Consider the following 16,975-nt stretch of genomic DNA (forward strand, 5'->3'; position numbering starts at 1 on the left):
ATAAAATTCATTAATAATAAATAACTAATATGATTATTTTATAATATTATTAGTATACAAATTAGTTAGTGAAACATAAAAATCCAATAATCTCTTATTTAAGTTATATATTGTAATAATTATATCATAATTATTTAGGTGCATATTTATATGCTATTTATTTTTACTTTTACTTTGATTCATGTACCCATAATAGAATGTGACTTTTGTCCCTATCATAAGATCTCACTAAATTCCAATAACTACCACATCAATACATTATTCAATGATATGAATCAATACGAATGGACAACATAAAAATTAAATGTAGCATGATATCAATAACTTATTTCTAATAAGTCTAACTTTAATCTTTAATGAGATGAATATAAAAATTTTAAGTCCAATTTAAATATAGCACATAAATAAATAATTTAATAATATATTTGTAAAATATAATCTTTATTTCTATATAAAAAAATCAAACGTATATGAAATCCAAATTTAAAGATAAAACATAAATTAAGACCTTTAAGTAAACTAAGGTAACAACTGAAACACCAGCTCATGAGCAACGTGATTGCAGAAGACCTGGCCTAAATGTCATGCAGCAACATGTTATTATAAGAGCTTTCTCATGGAGATTCTTCTAAAATGATACTTCTTTAAAGAGATTGTAATAGTCACCTCTTTTTTTTTTCTTGTACGTCATGTATCTTTACAGGTTTGGTATAGTATATATGTACGCTTGGGCAGGTTTTGAAGTGGTCCTTCCTATTTCAAATATCTAATCATGCCACTTTTTCTTTCATGGACGTTTACTTAGAGGGAAAAAAGCTAAGATTTGGTATATCCTGTGGCATACAGTTGTGTGGTCAACATGGCTGCTGCGCAACAAAATCATTTTCCAACATGGTTCCTTTGAATTGATTTATCTGTTATAGACTACATAAAGAAAAAATGGTTAAAAAAGTATCTGATTTTTCCAAACTGGTGCTCTAATCCAATATCACGCTCGCATGTATCTATCTGGCTACGTCTTCATAGTCCATGTTGAAGTTTTCACCTCTGGCATAAGGGTAGGGTGATTATAACTTTCTTGTTATGGCTGCTAGAGACTTTTCGAGCTGAGCTTAATTTATTGATCATGATGATCTCCGGTCACTCATCCGTTTAATTTGGCTGAGCTTAAATGACATTGTTTAATTTGGCTTTGCTATATGGTTTATGATTCCTCTTGTATACACGTGATCATGTTTCCTCATGCAGGTGAATTAATTTATGCTATTTTTGAGGCTTTCTATAATGGCTTCTTATCTGAAGGTGTTGGTTCTGCATAACTTGTAGGGGCCAAATTTCAGTTGCGCATTGTACTGTTAGTCTTTTTCTATAGGCAAAAACAAATTGTACTGTTAGTCTTTACTGCATAACTTAAACTGAATTATTTTGTAATGTGACTCTTGTACTACTGTGTTAGCTTTGAGCATCGCTTGTACATAAGATCTAGCATTCTTAATGAATCTTTGGCTTATAAAAAACCGATTTAAGAACAATATGGTATGCAATAATCAAAATAGCATATGGAGTTATTATATCAAATACGTGATTGTTACATGCAACAATCAACTTAGATACATCTAGTGATCACTCACACCCAACAACAAAGACTATGAAGTGTCTGAAGAAATAGAAACTAATACAATAAAAGGCTCGCATAAGTGAAGCCCTACAGTCACACTCGATTTCTCTTATTCTGATAGTAAGTGCTTCACTGCTGCCTCAGTATCCCGCTGCAGAAATGAGCAAATCTGTCCATGGCTTGTTCAGAACCTGATGCTGCAGGCATTACAAAAACACACACACACACACACAAGTTAAATATGTTATCCACCATTTTCAAATCAAAACAAATAATTTTGTCGCACATTGAGTTCTTTAGTGTGGATTCCACCACTCCTACAATAGGCGAAGCCAAACACAAACAATAACAAATGATTATTTTCTCCACTAGAAGTGATTGATCACATTGACCAAAGGGGTATATGATAATTCTCTTACATATATGGGACAGAAAAGTATTGTAAGAATATAATAAGTCAATTTTCTTTCCTTTGAAAACTTCTCCCTCTTCTAATATAATTTTTTTCCTCTTCTCTATAATAGTAATTTATTTCTCCCCCAGATTGCTTAGAAATAAAAATCATTCCCATTTCTTAACACCTTTTTCCAAAATATGTACTAAGAATGCATTTAAAGCACATTTTCCAGAGACTGTTTCCATATTAAAACCATGACAAACCGATCACCAAGATGCAACCTAATCATGTGTCAGGTTCGTCCTCACTATCATCCATGATTTTAAATTGCAATCAGCAACTACAATTGTAACCACAAAGTCAAGATATTTTCATACTTGGCAACTGCACCACTATCACAATCACAATCACAATCACAATTGCAATCGCATCAATTACATTTTTTTTATACTTATTCACAATGTAAAGGTAAAGCTTTTCTGCTCACCTCACTTGCAATTTAAAATCATGCCAACATATTAAAATCTCGTACTTTTATAATAATTATTTTAAAAGTCAAATGGTTTTTAATTGATTAAACTCTTGTAGTACCAAAATAGCACTGCATATGGTACATGAATAACGAAGTATGAGAGAATGTAGAATAAGATATAGACATATATACCTTGCACAGTTAGTGGAGCGGCTGATCTTGTAAGGGACATTGACCTTGCAGAAACCAGGGAGTGCCTGAGCATACTGGTCATTGATGTTGTACCTAGCAGCATCCGCCTTGAGACAGTTGCACACAGTTTGTTTGTCAACGGTGGTGACAGCAGAGCCAAGAATGTTCTTGACTCCGCTGCAGCAAAGTGTTGAAGGTGTTCCTCCCTGCATCAGGTAGGATAGGCACTGTGCCATGTTCACCGTCACATCATTGCATGTCATGGCTTGCGCCATCATCGGTGCACCCACCACGGCCATGCACATGATCACAACCACCCATGTAACCTTCATGCTAGCCATAATATATAGCAATGGGAATAATGTTTCTCAAGATAACTAATTCGGAGACAAGTGGAAAGTGTTGTGGCTGTTGAGTACAAGTGATGTGGGGTGGTGTTTATATAGATGCGTGGATGTACCTTGGAGTGTTGGTACTATCTAATACACTTTTTCTAAAACTATTATGATTTAGAAAATTTACTATGCATTAGCTGTGTACATAATTTTATATTAAATAATAAAATTAAAATTATTTTACATTATTAAAATATCATCATTAAATTTATATTATTTGTATTCTTAATACAATACGAGATTTTTTTTATGTCATTCATATTTTTTAAGAAATGTGATTAAATAATTTGTTTTATTGTTTAAAAATTACTCTGAAAATTATTAAGATTCATTATCTTGTGTTTTTATTTTATTATTTTTCAACTCATTGATTGACGTATATATATATAATAGTCAACTTCCATCTTCACACGAGAGAAAATAAATTTATCTTATGATTCATTTTGTCTTAAAATTGTTAATATTTATTAGGATATACCTTTACTAAACTATAGTTTTTTCACTTGAATAATTTTATTAAAATATTCTTATTCTCTTTATTAATTTCAATAAATTATTATCAAATATCTTATTAAAAATTGAGACAGCAAATAATTTTAATTTTTTTTAAGACTAAAAATATAACTATTTTGAGACCAATACATTAATTTACATCATTTACTGTAAAGTCATTAAAAATATTTTGATATAAAGTAGTCAACATGGGAGATATATTGAAAAGAGTTTTATAAAAAATTAAAAAACAATTTTTTTTAAAAAAAAAGATATTATTTTTAATGTGGAAATCTATATATTTTATTTATTGATTAAAAAATTAAAAAACAATAAAATCAATAAGAAAAATTCATTAAATTAAATACAATTTCTAATAAAGATAATGAATGACAGAAAATGTAGTAGTATTTCAAAGAGTATGTTAAACAGCATGATGTTGACATTTTTCGTGGATGGTTAGATGAATTTATGAGGATTGATGGGGTGTTATCATGGTGGGTGGCTAGTTTCATCTTGATCTTGTTGTCGGTGGACACGTGGCTCGATGTTTGACGTTTGATTTCTACTGTGTGGTTGGCTGTGATCGTTAATTAATGTGATGGATACACGTGGCACTCGAATTCAATCTGATTCGCCGAAGTTGGTTCGAATGCAATGAACACAGCACAGCCTGCCAATTAATTAAGGCAGTGTTTGTCTGATACCTACTCGACTCACTGTTTTCGAGTAAAAGTAGTTCGCCATAACAGTTTTCAATGGCACGAATATAGATAACACCAACTACTTTTAGTAGATTTGTTCGTCGTTTTCAGAAAAGAAAAAAAAAATTCTAAATTTTTATATATACTAATTATTCCTAAGTGTTATTTTAGCTTAAATTGAAATAACAAAGAAAGTTATTAACTTTTCTGATTTTAAGGGATTTTGTTAATCTGTATCCTATTTTATCCTTTTTTTAACTGATTTATTTTCACAAAATTCTTTAAATTAACTGCCATAAATTTTTTCTCCTAAGTTTAAAGTTTTCAATGATCTTTTTCTCTCTTGAAATACTAAAATTTCTAATTATTAGTATGTAGAGTCCTGCCATGCAAATTAATATTTTATTTTTATTTTAAGATATGTAATTTTATATTGTTTAAGAGAAACAGGGAGCATCATTTATTAACGTTTAAATTCATTAATTATTTGTTTTAATATTTATTATAAAAAACTATAAATTAAAATATTTATTAGTAGAATTAAATATGATGATTTTTAGTTTCATGTTAATATTGTAGTGATATTTGTATGTTTAACATGTTCATGTATATTAATCAATCCATAGCTCAAATGATAATGCTTAAATATAAATATTGTATAAAAATATTAATGATTTTTATAAATATGATTTTAATGATGGGTAGACTAAATTGTTATTAGGAATCATAATAAAACAGGTGGTTTCTACAGTAATCTCTCATCATTATCATTATTATTATCATATTAAATGAAACACCCTATGCACTCTATGTCCATCTCAGACGTGTACTAATTTTTTTTCAAAGAGTATTAGTGTATGTATTTTTAAAATAAAATATGTATGATATCCGTGAATATTTCTTAAAACAAAATTTTAAAATAAATAAATTAATAATTATCATGTTAATATTATAGTGATATTAAGAAAAAATATTAACTTGAATATTATAGTCAGCATCCAAATTTTTTTAACAGAAAATTATTGCTAATTACTTGAATTAATTAATAAACAATTTTAATAACATATTAAATAATTTAAATTAATTAAAAAAAATAGAGTTATTTTTAATATAATAAATATTTCTATTTCACTTTTTTTCTTTTTATTTCTATAAACAATAATAAAAATATTAATAACAATTTTGATTATAAGTGTTATAAAGATAATAACCCAATTATCTTGAACAAAATTAGAATTGATTGGAAATAATTAAAATTAAATATTCATTAGTTGGATTACATATAATTGACCTGAATGTAAATATCACTCAACTACTCATTTTTGCATTAATTAATTACAATAAATTTTCAAATAAATGAATTTTCAATTTTATTGTATTGTAACAAAACTGCATAATGTAACAAAACTTTTTACTGCTTAACTATTCAATGTTACATTCATTTATAGTATTTTTCAAATTGCATTAATTTTCAGATTATTGTTGCTTAATTTAAAAAATTTAACATTAATTTTCATATTAACAGAATCCAAACATTTTTATAAGAAAAGTAATTGTTTTTAACTTATACATGAAAAATATATTAGACTTTTTCTTTTTTTAAATTTAATTATAAAAAAATTAATCTCTAAAAATATATAAAACATTTTTATTTATAAACATTTTTTTAATGAACAATAAAATGTTTTATAAAAAAATAAAATTAATTGATAAACATATTTTTAAATACGGTTAAAAAAATTTCATTATAAAAGTGGTTTAATGAAATAAATTTTTTAATGATTAATTCAATTTTTTAATGATCAATAAATAATTTATCATTTTAATCCTTAAATCAATTTATATTGGTTATGAATGGATTATGTAATCAATTTGTCCATTTATATTAATTCATCAAGTACTAATTTGAATTTAAATTTGATTTGTAATTGAACTAATCTACTTCAAAGCATCAAATGATGATACCTTATATTCAAACCTTTAGAAATTATCTTATTTTTAGCATATGTCATCTAAACCTATTTTTCTTATTCTTTTATATATATATTTACTACTCTTTCTTCCAAACAAATATCATTACAAGTATCTTTTTCTTTTTAACTTTCAATTTCATATGTAGCTTTTCCTGTTAAATTAAGATTAACATTCACCATAAAGAAGCAATGAAACACTAACAAGTTCTCTTAGGGAGAACAAAACGTTTTGTGGGCAGATACAAAGTATTGAAACTTCTCTCAATCTCAATCTCAATGTAACAATTCACATTCTTTTAGTCAATAGGTATAAATACACCCTTGTCAATTATTTATTATCTAATTTTATAAAAAATTATATAAAAAATTTTAATATTATCTTGAAATCTGAAAATAACATATAAAAGAAAAAAAAATTAAAAAATGTGACACTTAAAAAGAAATAGAGGGAGTACTTTTTTTACATACATTTATTTAAATACTAAAAATTTTATCTCTAAACATTAATGAGAAACAATTAAGTGGATGAAGAGATAAAAAAAAAGTAATTTTGAAATGATAATATAAATAATTGATAAATTTAATATGATTAACTATTCATTTTTATTCCTAGGAATCCAAAATAATATTAAAGAATTTACAACATTTATATGTATTATTTAACCAACTGAACTAGACTTATTTAGTTTATTCATGATTTGTTTGATATATATATATATTGATGTCACTTGTCAACCTCATACTCAGTCAACATTAATTAAATGAAATTAATCAAATTTAAATTAACATTTAATTTAACCAAATAATGTATTATATCTTAAAATGATTTTTTCATCCAATATATTAAAATGATTTAAATTTTGATTATTTTAATTGTTCACTAATCAATTTATTATATCTTAAAATGATTTTTTCTCTAACATTATAAATAAAAAATACTTATTTTCATCAACTATGGTTAACTCACAATTTACTTTAGCCTACGATATAAAATTACCTCAAATATTATGTTTCAATTATGAAATTATATATGAGAATCTTATTCATAATTATATTATATTTTGATCTTAAAATGCATAATATGATTTATTATCATATGATTAAGTTTTATGTCTAAGTGATCTTTATAATTTTGATAATTATAGATTAGTCACAACATCTATATTTTAATTAAAATTATATGTTAAATTGTTTAAAGATCATATAAGGAATTAGACATAATATTGTGATTAATTATACTTTATATAATGAATTTTATTCTACATGAATTTTTATTATATTCGTATAATTTATTGAGATAAAATGACATATTATTTTTCATGGTTTACCCACAGGCATCATGAAGTATGTATAATTTGTCGATTTTATCATAAAGTAAATATTTGGGATAGAAATTAAATTATTTTCATGTTGAACCCGTAAAACATGAATTTGAGTATGTAATTTGATTATTCTATCATAAGGTTTAATTGTTTCTTATTGAATTAAAAATTTAGCCCACATGCAATTTTTATGTCACAAGATTCAATTTTTTTTGTATGTTTACATTGGTAAAAGATACAATTACGATTAGTATGCCTCAAAATTTGATATAAGCCTTTGAATTTTGCAATTTTTCAAACTGTTAATTTTTCTGATATTCAATGTGATGTTCCCGAACTCAAAGGAGATAACTATAAGATAGGGAAGGAGAGAATTCTTCTGCAATTGGGGTGGATGAGCATATATTATGCTATAAGGAAAGACGAATTACCTGTTATCACTAATGAAAGTAGTCCAGCTGATGTTGCGCTATATGAGCGGTGGGAGCGATCCAACCGGCTCAGCATGATGTTCATTAAGATCAAAATCTTGGTTGAGATATGTGGTTTTGTTGACCAACATGAAAAGGTCCGAGACTTGCTTAAGGCCATTGATGACTAGTTCATCACTTCATATAAGGTTTTAGCAAGCATCCTGATCATGAAATTCTCCTCTCTTTGGCTCACCAATGTGAAAGGTATGCGTGAGTACATAATAAAAATGCAAGATATTTCAGCTCAACTTATGAAATTGGAGGTTGATATGTTTGAGTCTTTCTTGATGCACTTCATTTTGAACACCTTTCCACATGAATATGGGTCATTTAAGATTTCCTACAACACACATAAGGACAAATGATCTATCAATGAATTAATGACCATGTGTGTTTAGGAAGAAGAAAGGCTTGTAATGTAGATGGGTGAGAGTGCATTGTTGACAACTGCTTGTGGGAAGAATAAAACAACTAAGTCTCAAGCTAATCAGAAGGGGAATGGTAAAATACCACCTCAAGTTGATATTAAGAAGGTGACAAAGTGTTTCTTTTGCAAGAAGAAGGGACACATGAAGAAGAATTGTCTCAGATTCCAAAAATGACTTAAGAAGAAAGGTAAATCAATCTTATTAGTATGCTGTGAATCTAATATGGTTAGTGTTAATATTAACACCTGGTGAATTGATTTTGGATCTACTATCCATATTGCAAATTCTTTACAAGATATGCAAAACCTAAGGAAACCAGTGGGAAGTGAGCAAAGCATTTTATCAGGCAATAAGTTAGGCTCACCTATGGAGGCTATTGGAACTTGCATTTTAACTTTAAGTAGTGGCTTTATTTTAAAATTAGAAAGGACCTTTTATGTACCAAGTTTTTCTTGAAACTTGATTTTTGTTTCTAGACTCGTACCTTTTGGATATTCCTTTAATTTTAAAGACACATCATTTGAGTTATTTTATAATTCTAAATGTGTTGGGAATGGTATCTTGTCTAATGGTCTTTATCTTCTTGGTATACAAAATTATGCCACTTATAACTCAATGCATTTCAAATTGGTATTAAAAGGTGTAATATTAATGAGAATTCCTCTATGTTATGGCACCGGAGATTAGGACATATCTCCATTGAGAGGATTTAAAGGTTAGTGAAAGATGGGATACTCAATACTCTAGATTTTGTTGACTTTAAGACTTGTGTGGACTGCATTAAGGGTAAGAAGACCAACATGTCTAAGAAAGGCGCTAACCGGAGTTCAAGCATATTAGAAATAATTCGTACTGATATTTGTTGTCCAGATATGGATGCACGTGGTCATAAATATTTTATCACCTTTATAGATGATTATTCACGATATATGAATGTTTATTTGCTTCATAACAAAAATGATGCATTGGATGCCTTCAAAGTCTTTAAGGCTGAATGTAACATCCCATTTTTTGTAGACTAATTTGAAAGGAATTGTTATTTGTTAATAAATAGAGTTTTGTGGTAAGGTTTTTGTAATTAAATAAATAAAGAGAAATAAGTGTAAAGATAAAAATGAAAATCAAGAAATTAAAGAAAAGGATAATATAAACATGAAAAGATAAAAAGAAGAGTTTTTCTACAAAACTTGCATCCCCTGTACCAATATCATCAATGGATATAGTAAAGTTTATCGCATACAACGTAACAGAAGTAGAATATGGAGAATGAAAATGGTGAATGAAATGAATTTGAGGTGTAGGAAGGAAATGTTAGGGGCACACTTGAAAATTCGATTGGGAATTGAGTGAGTTTAGAAGAGACTAGATTAAAATATTTGGGGATTTGGATTTGGTTAGAATAGCCATTAAAATTTAAAAAATTTGTATTCAATAAAAAGTAACAACTTGACAAATTATTGCTCAACATCATAAGAGAGTTAGGACTTTGGACACATAAATGATACACAAGTTAATTATTATCTTAAAATTCTTAATTATACAGTAATTCAGCTTCGGAAACCGCTTGTATTTGTGGATATCCTGGAGTTTTTCAAATGCCTGCCAAGCATGAATGTAAGTTGCTTGAACTCCAAAGCTTGTCCACTCATTTTATGTTGGTTATCAACATTTTGTTTTCCGAATTTTCTTACTTTATTTAAAGATGTTCGTGCCTTCTTCCCAATCTTCCAGCATGCAAGAATTGTTCCGGAGTTTATCAACAGCTAGCTGCAAGATGAATTGCAAGACTATACGTTCAACTTTTTCCATGATATCTTTCTCAATAGTCAATACTACAAACTTTATCAAGTGTCTTTCTTTCTTTTACCGTTAAGTTATGACTACCTTTTACTTCCACTAAACAAAAGATGAAACGTGGAATGGAAGAAAAAAGTGTAGACCTAAGCATCCTATTCAAAACTTCTAAATACAGAAACAAACACGGATCAAGTAAGTGAAGTGACTACATTTATCTTATTATAAAAATGAATAAAAAAACTACTAATCGAGCGATTCAGATTGAGATTGAATCGAGGAATGAAAAGAAAGGAGAGACATTATGATGAAGAAATAAATTATTATTTTAAAATTTATTTAACATGAATTTATGGATATAATAAATTAAAAAATTAAAAATTTTAATATTTTTTACTCACATGTTATATTTTAATTTGAATAAAAAATATAATGAGAAAATAATTTCAACTTATTTGTAATGATAACATAATAATATAGAAAAATTTATTAAACAACAATAAATATTTTTTGAACTCCTTTTAGGCATAGGTGCTGGACCGTTGCACTTCTAAATTTGTCCCGGAGCCACCTTGAATAATATGTAGTTTGAAAGAGACAAGAATGATACCAACATCTTTAGTAAGAGATTTTAAATTGGAATCTTAAATTATTTTTTTGGTTGATTTTATAATGTCACATAAAAAGAAAGATTTTTTATTTTTATTTTTTTCTTTAGTAATAAATTTTATTTTAGAATCTTAGATAACTTTTAATAGGTCCCTCATGAATCCTATTTTAAAATATTTTACTTAAATATTTATTAAATTAAATATAATTAATTAAATATAATTAATAAAACATGTAAGGAAAAAATTTATATATGTATTAAGAAATAGATTTTTTTAATTTAACATCACGCTCCTGAAAGTGCAACCATAGGAAAAAGAAAATATCAGGTTTCTCACTATGAAAAATTATATTATAGTTCCTCACTTGTCCCTTTCTCTACTCATTACTTTCCAATTTCCTCACTTTATCTTTTTCTTCCCATCACCTTCTCCTTTCTATTCTTCACACCCCAACAAAAATTGATACATGGCAAATGCCCGTCCTCTTCTCCGCACTCCATCTTAGATCTATTTGTTTTTGCCACTATATCATTGATTGTCATCGCATCGACCTTTGCGACCACTCGTTCCCTTCTGCAACCCCATCCTCTACACAGTCACCCTTCCCCTCCAAAATTTATTAATCAAAGAAAAAGAATGATTTTTTAATGTTATTCTTGGGATCTTCATGATTCTTGTGGAATTGATCTTTCGACATGGAAATCTTCCATTTCTCTGTAGAGAGATCTTCAAAGAACGATCTTTCACACCAAGATCTGGGGTGAAGATGCTGTGATAAAATTATTCTTAAAAGGAAAGTAATTAAAACATTGAGGCACATGAGAGAGAGAAAAATATTCTTTCCTTTCCCAATGCAAATATATTGGAATATTGATAGTTAGTGAACAACACATTATCAACAACACAAATGTGATATTAAAAGAAGAACTTGATTGAAGAACCAATACACATAATTATAAGAGAGAATTCCAACTAAAAAATGAAAAACCTATTGGGTATTTTCAATTCTAATAATAGTTTAGTTGATAAATCTTAAGAAAAAAAACATAAAGAATAAAATGTCTTTTGTCTAGATGCAATTTCATTTTGGACTCGAAGTAAAATCTTCCAAGCGTAGAGATTCATAAATATATTCAATGAGGCAAGCAAAGATGATAGTTGTCCTGCTTATTCTTGGAACGTGCCCTTGTTCTATACCTAAACCATTATGTAGGCAGCCAAATCCCCTCCCCCAAACAACTCAATAGCCTTCCTTTTATTTCTTAAAACTTTAGAAATAGGGGAATATTTGCCAGATTATTACTGTACTGTAAAAGTGAAGGAAGATATGATACCTGTCAATAATAGGCACACCAAGATTATTAAGATGATGCCTAATAGGTTGTAACCCTTTATATTATAGCATTCAACATCAAAAGATTAAATATTTTTACATCCAAAATTTACCTAATAATTATAATTATTAGCATTTTAAAAATAAACATATTCACTAAACCCACTATTATTTTCTTTTAAAAAAATTGAATATAATTTTCCTAATTTTGCAGCCTACAATGTCATACCAAATCCCACCTCCAGAAAGATTCTATAAAAATGTGCAAGGAGTAAATAACACAAAAACCTCAATTTGTGAACAAAAGTGAGACTCCATCTAAAATTAGAATAGGACCGGAAAATTCCATTTTTTTTTAAAAGACAGAGAAAAAAGATACGTATATACTACTTCGGAACAGCAGCAGAGAGAACTCTAACTTCGTCAATTTTGTCACTAATAAGATTGGATTCCAAATTAGTAGGTGCAGCAGCCTCTCTTTGCGGAACGCACTACAAACAGGGAAACAAATTATCAATGTCAATTGTCAACGACCCTTTCTATGGCAAAAAAATAAAATAAAAGGGAGAGGAAAAAAGAAAAGAGAAAAGAAGATGGCAACGACATGTCTGCAACGGTGTCCAAAGGGTTTTGATGCATTAATTTGAGTGTTTTAATCAATGAGTTAGGGTTCGGTGATGGTGTCGATAATGGCATCAAGTGACTGGCTAGGGTTCACATTGCGTTGCAGACACATACGATGAACGAAAATAGCGGAGGAAGAACAAGAATAATCATACTAATATATCATATTTAAATATTATTATCCCATTGATGCTTATCTATTTTGTTAGACCATCGCTTTGAATTGTGGTTGGGGTTACCATTGAGTTGTGGTAAGTCAGAAAACAGAAAACCTTTATATTATAGATAATTGTGAGAAAATGCAGTTGACGCGGCCGTAATTACGATCCTAATACAATTATGGAGTGCCATAATATCTTGTCGTTGCGTTCAGAATTGCGATTACGAACAACAATTTAAAATGATGTATGCATTAGACTTAATAAATTCACAAACCATAGTCCATAATCTCATGTTATATGGAAGACGGTGGAACAAATTAATGTTGAGAGATTGGTTCCTCCTCTGAATCTCAATACAAAAGATGAATCTAAAAGAAAAGATGTTGAAGGAAGGGTGAAAGAAGAGGATCTTCGTGGTAAAGGCCTTATTAACAATTTGATTTCCACTTTGGGCACACCTTTAATCCAGGGAAAGCCCTTAAGGTGGTGTTGATGCTGCCGACAAATGTAATCATGGAGGTTAGTGATTAGTTGTGAAGAGGAAGGAGGCATCATCAGCGAAATGGTTTTTCCAATTTCTTCCATCAAAGTGAAACTGAACTGAAGAGTACAAGGAAAAAGAGGAAATCATGGCTGGCCAAAAAAAAAATAAACGATTGAAGACAATAGAGAATGGAGGCATCATTCACAACATTTTTTCTCATTTACATGCTTTAATCCAAGGTAAACTACAAAAAATATATCATACATGTCATTGTAAAAAAAACAATTATAATGTTAGTGCATTTAAATTAATTTTTTTTTTTTTGTCTATAATGACAAGAATAAGATTAGAATATAATTAAGATAGCAAAGAAGTATGACTGAATTGGTTAAGCATGATGCGTAAGTGTTGTAAATCTTTAATATATATTTTCAATTTTTATGAATAAAATAAAATTAGTGGAAAAAATCGAATTAGATTTCTTTTGTGTGTGAAATTCTTTGAGTCAACAATATTTACTCATTACGAGCAAAATTAGTTTTTATTCCAATGGTAGAAGACAATGACAGATCCATAAATTTTTCTTGGTGGGATAAGAAATAATTTTTAATATTTTCACAAAAGTAAAATATCAGAAAGTACTACAAAATATAATATCATGATAAAAGAAATTAATCTAAAGTAGTTAAACTTCTACAAATTACAATTTTCCTCTGTGCATTTTTATATTTTGAAAATGTTTTATGATTTTTTTCGTTGTCGATATTATCAAAAATATCTATTTCTATGTATGTAACCAAATAATCATTCAACTACTCATCTCTCATGTGATTCTGCATTCTATTTTTCATGAAATCTATTGAAGAAAAACATCTTTCGACTGTTTCAGTTGTCACAGGCAAAATCAAAGCTAACTTCACAAGCAAGTATATCATTTGATACACAATATGTTTTTTAGTTTTCACCAACATTTGAGGAAGATTAGCAAACCCTTTTAACTTTAAAAACTGATTATCAGACCAGATATCTTTGATAAAAGTTTTAAAATGACTTTCAAGTCCCATAAGTTTCACACAAGAAAATTCTGATGGATAAAACTTAGCCAAACAAATCAACTTTTTTTATCAAATGCAAAAAATGAATCTCTTGGATTTAAGCTTGCTACATAAAGAAACAATTCAATGTTCACCTCAATAAATCTATTGTTTAACTCTCAAAGTTGTCTATCAATCACTTGATAAAATAACTCATCAACTTGAAAGTGATTAAGATTTGAAACCTTTTGAATTTTACGCTTTGATCTTCCTTGTGTAATGATACTTCATTCAATAAAGTATGTCAACCATCATTTCTCATGCTTTGTAATCTCTTCTTGCACACTCTAACTAATGTTATAACATTTACAATATCTTGATCACTTCTTTGTAGTGTTTGAGACAACTCATTAGTGATCCCTAATACATGCCTTATCAAGTGCAAGTTAAAATTAAATTCAAAAGACTGCATAGATTTCAATAAATGACATGCTTCAACACGTTGATTTGAGCTTATGCCATTTTCCTCAACAAAATTCAAGGACATTAACCACTGAAGTAAATAAAGAGATGAAGCTAAGTAGCATACCATAATGTGACGCCCATCTTGTATCTTCAACTCGTTGCAATTTTGTTTCTTGGTTCAAGCCAGAACTACTAGAAATTTCTCCACTCTTTAATGCTTCAACAACTTTAAGAATTTGTCTTTCTTTGAGAATCTCTAATCGTTTACATAAAGCTCCAACAATATTAGATAGATTGTTAACCAAACTAAAAAAAACAACCAAACTCAACTTGTTTATTTGCAACTATCACAAGTGCCAATTGAAGTTGGTGAGCAAAGCAATGAACATAGAATGCAAAATTATTTTCTTTCAAAATCAAACTTTTGAGACCATTGAATCCAACTTGCATATTATTAGCCCCATCGTATCCTTGTCCACACACTCTTCATAGGCTTAAACTATGTTTTGAAAACAATGACTCCAATGCCAATTTTAAGGATATGGCACTTGTATCCAAAACATGAACAAGACCAAGAAACCTCTCAATGACCCTTCCATTTTTATCTATGTAATGCAAAACAATAGACATTTGCTCCTGAATTGATATATCTCAAGATTCATCAATTAAAATGGCAAAAAAATATCTCTAACATCATCAACAATAATTTTTGTGGTCTCACAAGTTGCAGCTGTCACAATATCCTTTTGAATATTAGGTGCTACTAGTTTGAGATTTCCACGAGCATTTTTTAGAACCTTATCAATCTCTTCATTATGATTGGCCAAAAAATGTAGAAGCTCAAGGAAATTATCTTGATTTTGTGAATGAACTGATTCATCATGATCACAAAATGTCAATCCTTACCTCAATAGAAATCGAATACAGTCAATTGTTGTCGTCAAATGAATCCTATATTCTCTTTGCACCAAGTCTGATTGTCTGTTAATAGCAACTTCAATATGTTATTTTCTATTCATCAATGTTTGACAACTTCTCAAAGCTTGATTGTGAATACTATCAAATTCTCCAACATGGGTTTTCAACCTATATATCCTTTTTTTTCTAATTTGAAAAACCGTCGACCGAAAATGCATTAGCATTTTTTTGTTCTCCAATGTCAAGTCTCCTAAGATAACAATACAAACAAAATGCGACATCTTTTGATACACTATATTCCAACCAATTCTAAATTTTGAAAATCATTCCGGATTAAACTTTCAAAATAGAATCCCAAATTGTCGTTTTAGAAAATCATGCTTTCTTGGTTGACAAGGTCTTTTTTGCAAATAAGCTCTTTGGATGTTATCCTAATCATTAGGATGAAAACATGATATTTGTTTCCTCGATCTCTTTCGAATCAACAAGAAGATTTTCCTAATCAACTTCTAAGAATCTTTTTTTTCACAGATGACTAATGATATTGTGGAATCCCTTTTTAAAAATTTCTTCATTTTTAGCACACTACAAAAAATAAAGCTAATTAAGGTATAAAAAAAAAAAAGAACAAAATAAAACTAATCTCCCTATTGCTTACAAATAAAACCCCCTACACTATGTTAAGTCTCATCAATAATTTATATTAAAAATTTGAAAATAGTAACAAACTATTTTTTTTATAAAAGTCTTACCACAATTTTGCAAAATCGCAATTCTGCAAAGACCACAATACTACCAATGCACATAGCACACACGTTCATGAGTGAGACCACCATTATTCCGTGAACGTAAATAACTGAATAAGTTTATAAATTAAATCCAGTTAGATTTAGGAAAAATGAATAAAAAAAGTGTAAGTGAGTGACAAAGTGATTTAGGGTGAGAAATGGTGGTGTTTAACTGTTTTGAGAATTGGGAGGGTCAAAGAAAGTGAGGGATGATTCACATTGTAATCAAACATGTGTGATAAGTTATTAATTTAGTGTCTAAAAAATGATGTGCTCTATGCAGAGTGTGGTGTTTTT

General features: G+C 28.5%; 1 protein-coding gene across 1 annotated transcript; it reads right to left on the bottom strand.

The window, feature by feature from the left end:
- Positions 1-1,758: 1,758 nt before the first annotated feature.
- LOC100798112 (non-specific lipid-transfer protein-like) lies at positions 1,759-3,092 on the bottom strand. The gene is made up of 2 exons (NM_001254174.2): positions 2,680-3,092; positions 1,759-1,815 (listed from the first exon to the last, which is right to left on the bottom strand). Exons 1-2 carry the CDS (start codon positions 3,018-3,020, stop codon positions 1,803-1,805), a joined length of 354 nt encoding a protein of 117 aa, NP_001241103.1. The 5' UTR covers positions 3,021-3,092; the 3' UTR covers positions 1,759-1,802.
- Between the last annotated feature and the right edge of the window lie 13,883 nt (positions 3,093-16,975).

Source organism: Glycine max, chromosome 18, assembly GCF_000004515.6.
Source record: "Glycine max cultivar Williams 82 chromosome 18, Glycine_max_v4.0, whole genome shotgun sequence".
NCBI lineage: Eukaryota > Viridiplantae > Streptophyta > Magnoliopsida > Fabales > Fabaceae > Glycine > Glycine max.

Coding starts and splice junctions, on each gene's coding strand:
- LOC100798112 (NM_001254174.2), bottom strand. CDS start 3,020: ATGGCTAGCATGAAGGTTACATGGGTGGTTGTGATCATGTGCATGGCC.